The sequence below is a fragment of the Camelina sativa genome, chromosome 1 (assembly GCF_000633955.1).
Source record: "Camelina sativa cultivar DH55 chromosome 1, Cs, whole genome shotgun sequence".
NCBI classification, from domain to species: Eukaryota; Viridiplantae; Streptophyta; class Magnoliopsida; order Brassicales; family Brassicaceae; genus Camelina; species Camelina sativa.
Window position 1 is genome coordinate 11,342,370 of NC_025685.1, and position 7,546 is coordinate 11,349,915.

General features: G+C 37.1%; 1 protein-coding gene and 1 pseudogene across 1 annotated transcript; one reads left to right on the forward strand and one right to left on the reverse strand.

The window, feature by feature from the left end:
- LOC104706754 overlaps positions 1-1,810 on the reverse strand; it is a 4,287-nt pseudogene extending 2,477 nt beyond the window's left edge.
- On the forward strand, positions 2,006-4,584 carry LOC104788008 (armadillo repeat-containing protein LFR). The gene is made up of 8 exons (XM_010513683.2): positions 2,006-2,264; positions 2,575-2,744; positions 2,852-2,985; positions 3,081-3,337; positions 3,518-3,623; positions 3,723-3,861; positions 3,956-4,083; positions 4,171-4,584. The coding sequence occupies exons 1-8, from the start codon at positions 2,072-2,074 to the stop codon at positions 4,424-4,426; spliced, it is 1,383 nt and encodes a 460-aa protein (XP_010511985.1). The 5' UTR covers positions 2,006-2,071; the 3' UTR covers positions 4,427-4,584.

Sequence of the window (7,546 nt, forward strand, 5' to 3'; positions counted from 1 at the left end):
CAGTTCTGCTTCCTGAATGTACTTGTGAGACGATTCGCCTTTGAGGGGATCATATAGAGCGGTAATTACAAAGACTCTTTGCCCTGCGCGAAGAACCCCGCTAAAGATCCTAGCAAATGCAAGGAAGCACTCATCCGACTCGCTTGTACTGTCCTCATCATTTAACCCGTTCATCCTCTCCCTGTGATTTCCATCTTGAGGAATCATTTTCATGGGGATAGCAAACATTTTCGACACAAACACAACACAAGGGCTTTCATGGCTAGAATCACAAGCCTCAATTGATTTTCTAACAAGCGCTGCTTCTGCAAGGACACTTGAATCAACATCGTCACCACCGATAATTTTCCTTTCTGGAACCAAGCGCGGGATTCTATATCCCTGTGCTGCGATGGGGTCAGGCAGATGTTTCACAGCCATAGACAAGACTGCATCAGACAAAGGAAGCCAACGGCTCATCACTGATTGAAGAACGTTTTTAGGATCCTTGTTCTGAAGTTCGCGTGGCGGAATAGACAAATTGAAAGATTTAATAACTTTCTCAAGAACGGCTCTATCCCCACCGGGATCTAATGCAGCCTCGTAAACCTGCCACAAAGGCTCAAGCACAAACTGCACAAACATTGGTTTTGCCTTGCTTCCTGCACTCAAAGACTTCTTCCCTACAATCATCTTAGTCTTAGGAACATAATAACGAGGACCCCACAACGATTTCTGCAACGCAGTCGCACTAGCTCCAAGCTTAGAGGCATAGAAATTAGCAAACTCAGCGATCCCAAAACCCCACCCATCCAAAGCACACACAAAAACCACATTACCCTTCTGAGGCTGAAAAGTAACTTCTTCATCATCCTCCAACAACTCAAGACTCTCAGCAGAAAGCTCACCAGAAGGACTAGCAAGTATAGAGTCAACATCAGACAAATACTTCTCCGACTTATAAGCACTCACAATCCCATTAACCTCATGAACAATCCTAATCAAACGCGTATAAGCTTCCATGGGACTCAACCTCAACTCACAAATCAACCTATCAATCTTATTAAGCACCAAACAAGGTGTCAACTTCTCAATCCAAGCTTGACGCAACACAGCATGAGTCTGAATATGAACACCTTCAACAGCATCAACCAAAACCAAAGCACCATCACTCAACCTAGCAGCTGTTGAGACTTCACTACAAAAATCCATATGCCCAGGGGAATCAATCAGGTTCAACGAATAGTCTTTATAACGAAGAGAAATCGAAGAGCTCTTCATCGTGATTGCACGCCTCTGTTCTTCATCAAGATAGTCCATGAACCTAAGCTTACCGGCTAGTCTCGGATGAAGTACACCGCCACCAGATGAAGCAATCAGGTGGTCAGCTAGGGTCGTCTTACCGTGGTCTACATGTGCTAATATACATATGTTCCTAACTTTTCTACCATCAGACTCATCCATCTCTTCGATTTACACACTACACACAGCTACCTGCAAGATAATAATATCAAGAAGCAGATTCAATACCTGTATCGAGAGACCGAATTCAAAAAATCCGATTGCGAATCGAATACACTGAGTTGTGAACTTCTCAAAGAGAGGATCAAAACGAGAGAGAAAAATTCCAAACACGGCCAGAAGATTTGAAAGTTCAAATCAAAAATTTGGGAGCGCAAATCGAAATCTAAAAATCACCTTAAATTGTTGGCGGAGCTCAGACGTTTCAAGAGGATGGTGTTAGCTTGCTTTGACGGCGAAACAACGGCGGCGCAGGGTTTGGCGATTCCTCTGCAAAGTTTAAGTTTGTCTGTATAAAACCATCCACGTGAAGACGTGAACGTTTTTAATTTCAATTAAACCGGACCCCTTTTTAACAATCTTGTAAATTACTACATCGTCTGACTCTAACCGGACTAAACCGAACTAACACGTTTCAAATTTCGATATGACCGGAACCTTCTGACTGAAAGAGAGGGTTAAATGCTCTTTTTAATATTTGGGAATCTTAAACCGGACTAAAAACTCCGGGTCCAAATTTCCGAAACCTAAATTCCCAAATTAGAGAGAGAGAGAGAGAGAGAGAGAGGAGATGCAGAAACGGGAGCTTGGGAAATCCGGCGGTAATTCCGGTGGATCTTCGGGTCCACCGGCGAAGAGAGGTCGTCCGTTTGGTAGTACAAGTGCTAACTCAGCTGCTGCTGCTGCTGCAGCTGCGGCGGCCGAAGCGATGTCTCCGTCAGCTCTACTCGGTCCTTCTCTTCTTGTTCACAATTCTTTCATGGGTAAGCTTCGCAATCAGTGTATCGTCCTTGTTTTGTTCTCGTGAAATTAGTTACCGTCCTTGTGAATAGATTACACTGATTTGAAAATTGAGTTGAGATTGATGAGCTCTTCTTTGTACTGCCGAATCTGAATCTCGGGAAGGTAGATAGACATTGTGACTCTCTCAGTCTGTGGTCATCTCTGGCACCACTAGCTTAAAGCTCATTACTTTCCATATTTTGGATATTTGCGTTACCATTTATTTACTAGAGAGTTATGGTTTTGTTTGTTTCTTATTGGTTGTTTTGCTGGGATCATTGGGATTTGTAGAACAGAACAACAGAAGAATAGTCCTTGCGCTACAGAGTGGTTTGAAGAGTGAGGTGACGTGGGCTTTGAATACGCTTACATTGCTCTCCTTCAAAGAAAAGGAGGATATTCGTAGAGATGTCATGCCTCTAGCAAAGATACCTGGCTTGCTTGATGCCCTTCTCTTAATTGTGAGTTGATTCAATTGTTTCTGTATATTAGGTTTGATGTTTAGTGTTAGGATTATGTTTTTTTTTCTCTCTGTTCTTTGAACCAACGTATGCTAATAATTTGGCAGATAGATGACTGGCGTGATATAGCTCTACCAAAGGACCTAACAAGAGGAACTAGGGTCAGATCTTTAGGTACAAATACTTCAGTTACGGGATTTGGCAATGAGTATGATGCTCTAGCCACTATCCAACCCCCTGGGTGAGCCACTTTCGATACTCCTTTCTCAATATAATTTTGAAATATTTTTGCTATTATTTTGGAACCTAAGCGCGGTTAATAATATGGCCTAGCAGATCCGGCATTGGTTCTTCAGCTGCTGAGGCATTAGGGAAAAAGAGCACTGGAAAACATCAGTCATCTCAGTGGTGGATGGAAGAGGATGGTTTATTTAATCTAGACGATGAAGGGAGATCAGAGAAACAAATGTGTGCCATTGTTGCTTCAAACGTTATCCGCAACTTCTCCTTCATGCCAGATAATGAAGTTCTAATGGCTCAGCATCGCCATTGCTTAGAAACTGTTTTCCAGTGCATACAAGATCACATGACCGGTAAGGAGGAATACGAATCCGAACCTTTTTTTTTTGTTTCTTTTACTAGTTAATTCCTCACAGTTGCCTCTGTTTCTTGGATTGAATTGGCATCAATGCATTGTCTCTCTTTAGTCTTTCGTTTTTATGTTCTTAATACTTGATTGGGAAGTATCGTCTTAGCGACTCTTATGTTTACAGAGGACGAAGAGCTGGTCACAAACTCGCTCGAGACAATTGTAAACCTAGCGCATCTAATGGATCTGCGAATCTTCAGCTCGCTTAAACAGTCATTCATCAACATAAAGTGAGAATTTGTATCTCCCTGTTTTTGTCTAACACAATGCTTAATAACTTGTTTCAAACTCCCAACTTAATGTGAGTCAATCATTATTTGTGCAAATAGTGAAAAGAAAGCTGTTCAAGCTGTGGTCGGAATTATTGATTCTTCCGTCAAAGCTTGGAATTGTGCTGCGGCTGAATTGCTGGGGCGTTTGATAATCAATCCGGACAATGAACCTTTCATTAGCCCCCTTATTCCGCAGGTTTGTTGATACCTTCTTTCGTGTAATAATTTTATGGTTTCTGCTTACTTGCTCATTTTAAGTAGAGACCAACAATGAACCCAATCCCTTGCAGATACACAAGCGACTGGTCGATCTTTTGAGCATACAAGCCGTTGATGCACAAGCCGCAGCTGTTGGAGCCCTCTACAATCTCGTGGAGGTTAACATGGATTGCAGATTAAAGCTCGCTAGTGAGAGATGGTATATAATCCCCCTCTCTTATCATATCAAATTACATTTAAACTGTTTTAGATCCCAACAATGACACACCATTATGATCGTTTCCAGGGCGGTTGATAGATTACTGAAAGTGATAAAGACTCCGCATCCGGTTCCAGAAGTATGCAGAAAAGCTGCAATGATACTCGAGAACCTTGTCTCTGAGCCTCAGAACAGAGGATTGCTACTCGCGTACGAGAATGCGTTCGCTGAGCTGCTTTTTCAAGAAGGTAAGTATTCTGATTCGTTTGCTAGGATTTTGTATGAACTCACAGCCAGATCTAATAGCAGAGTGGCTTCGGCTAAAGGAATCTGGGGAATGTAAAAGTCTCTCTAGATTTAGTGGGTTTTGATTAAAAATTAACTATGTTGTAATCTAGTACTAGTTGTAAGACATTATTCATTTGCTATGTATTAGAAAAGCACAGTATTGTTGAACAAAGCAGATGGTTTCTTCTCATTATTGCTCTCTTACATGTGTGATATGATCTTTTTTACTAAAAACAAATTGAGATATTTATTTTTGTGTTTCTTCTATTCAATTTGACATAAATTAACCGAAATTATCACGTTTTGACATTAGAATAGTGAATTGTTTTATCATATTCATAAGTATATGATAAAATAACAAGAATTAAGTCACACGTATACAGTGTTTTGTCCTAATAATTTTCATTCTGAATTAATATGCGTCTTTTCTTGTAATCGAGGAGACGTTTTCACTTGTTTTATGTGTACATTTTTACTTGGATTTGGTTTCGTAAAACGTCATTATATTTTGGACGACAATAACCACCTACTTAACCCATAAGCTGTGACCAACAACAAATCTACAATGCAAAGCAAGCTATTGCAATCTTTGTTTTCATTATGTTAATACTTAAATACTCAAAAATTAGTGATAAAACCACAATAGATCACATGGATGTAAATTATCAAAACAATATGAAGAATTTATTTGGTTAAGGGTTTGATTTGTGACATAAAACTAGCTACTAGTATAAATTATGAATGTATTGTTAGAACTTAGAAGCGATTAGAGATGGTGAAACTTTACTGATCATTGGTTTGATTGGTAATCAGTCAAGGGGTACACTCTTTACTGATCAAACTTATCAAACCATCTCCATATTTATCTTCAAAATAAAGTTTAAAGTCAAATTGCTCAAATCTATCTCCATATACATCTCAAAAATGGAGTAATGTTAGAGAAAAACTTATCTCCAAAATGAAGTTGCTCCATTTTGAATTTTTTTTTTTTAAAATAGGTTGGAGATACTCTAACGCTATTGTAATATATTTATTTTCCGTATACAAAGAATTTGTTTTCTTCATGTTGTATTATATATATCCATCATAGTATTGAGTAAGTGGAAGTTTTGTTGAAGAAGGGATATATTATTTGATTTTTATTCAAGAAAACCACATTTGGTGGTTAGGAGAGAAACCAAATCAAATTCTCTAATTGTATTGCTACTTTGAAAGAGGGTCCCAAAACTTTGCTTAATAGAAATACGCCTCTTCATTGGTCCAAGTGTGGGATCCTCTACTGATGTAACGCATCGATATAAATAATTGCATTAGTTCCCTTCGAATTATAATAACATCTATCTAATACTAATATACATTTATACTCTGTCAATAAATAATATGTGGGTGTAACGACACCATTATATGTGGTCCATTGATGCTCTCCTTTTGGCTCCAGTAGTCGCACTTGTCGACCACCAAGTGGACCTTGCCGCTTCTGTAGATTTTTGATTTGTGCGGTTGTGTATAATATAATAAGTTAATAACCAAACAGAGAAATTTGAAGCAAGTCTCATTCAATAACAACAAGTCGTATAATTGCTGAGATTATGGTATACACGTGTCCTGTTGTAATCTATGTTTTATCATTGGCTAAACAACACTAGTCCAATGGTAAACTAGTACTTAGCGTCTACACTATCTAAAGGAGATTAGTCTGATGACAAAAGATTCTTATATATGTCGTTCTTCACAATCAAAATAACGTATAAGATCACTCATCGCTGGTCCAACAAACGATATGTCAATCAATTACAAGTTTTAAATACGATCGATGACATGCGTGTCAATCGGTAGAGTTGTCTAGCAATTGTGTAGGTCAGAAATTTTAGCTTGAAAAAAACAATTCATATCGTATCTTGAATCTTTCCAACAAATGCCAAAAAATCTTAAAAATATTAATATGACTATATACATCATTACGGTTTTTGGTTTTGAGTATGTTTCGCGTAAAATAAAGTGAAAAGAAAAGGTTAAGAAAAAAATAAGATAAAAGGACTGATAGACTCACTTTTATATAGAATTGAATTCAGAAAACCTAATGTATTATTATGAAATGAGGTTTATTATTTAATGAGAGTTATACCTCGATAAAAAAAATGAGTGTGTACATGTACAAAAGTCCTAAAAAATACGTTTTGTAAAACATATGAAGTATTAACGTTCAGGCATTTATTTAAATAACTACAAATGTTATGTTTTGTTAAATATCAAATGATTAAGTTTTTTAATGGGTGTATTTTTATAACTTTCATTAAAAAAATATATAACATTACACTATGAAGTATATCTGTATATCAACGTTTGGGAATACAATCGAGGTGACCCATACATGGTTTCAATGCAATAATCAGTTATCAGCTTATTAAGAATTATCTACAGAAACTGAGTTTGGTCCCTTCGTATATATCATATTAATGGCACTTATATTGTTGCTTCACCTAGAAACTAGAAAACCAAAGACCGAACTGCCATGATAACGATATGATGATTCATAGTCTATAACATTCTATTTTGACGATACTCGTTCTAATGAATAAATGAATACAATTGCATATATGGTGATATTTAAATTATATAATTGTAAAGAGAACTACTCTTATTGGTGGTGGAGCATCCATCCCCCCACCCACAGCTTCATGGAAGACAACATCTCTATGACAAACGTAGCTTTCAAACTTTGATACATCGATTTCAAATTTACGTTTTTTTCTTTTGAAAATAAATAAACAATTTGGTGGCTCCTAGAGATAAATAATTACAAAAAAAATTATAGTTTCAGATCTTAATTATGCTTATGTGAAACTGTGGATACCAGAAAATTGTTGAATATATATACCAGAGAAATACTTAACATACAAATATTGGTTTCAATCATTTTTTCCATGGTTTAAGGAACTAAAATTTCCATATGGGAATCTTGAGCTCCCATGCTCATCAACATTACCAAAAATGGAAATTACCAAAAATATAAGCATCAGCCAAAATGGCATAGCCACTTGCCTAAGCATTATTGACATAAAGAATATTTTGCTGATATATATTTCTCTTTTGTTTATTTGTTTTTTGGTTTATTATCTGTTGGCTATCGTAAAGAGTTTGCAAAATTTGTCGATTAATTATGCAATCACTTAAC

What these genes read in the sequence shown, in the direction of transcription:
- LOC104788008 (XM_010513683.2), top strand. Translation starts at nt 2,072, where the DNA reads ATGCAGAAACGGGAGCTTGGGAAATCCGGCGGTAATTCCGGTGGATCT. An exon ending in TGTTCACAATTCTTTCATGG is followed by an intron (nt 2,265 to 2,574) that starts GTAAGCTTCGCA and finishes TGGGATTTGTAG; the next exon opens with AACAGAACAACAGAAGAATA. An exon ending in CATACAAGATCACATGACCG is followed by an intron (nt 3,338 to 3,517) that starts GTAAGGAGGAAT and finishes TTATGTTTACAG; the next exon opens with AGGACGAAGAGCTGGTCACA.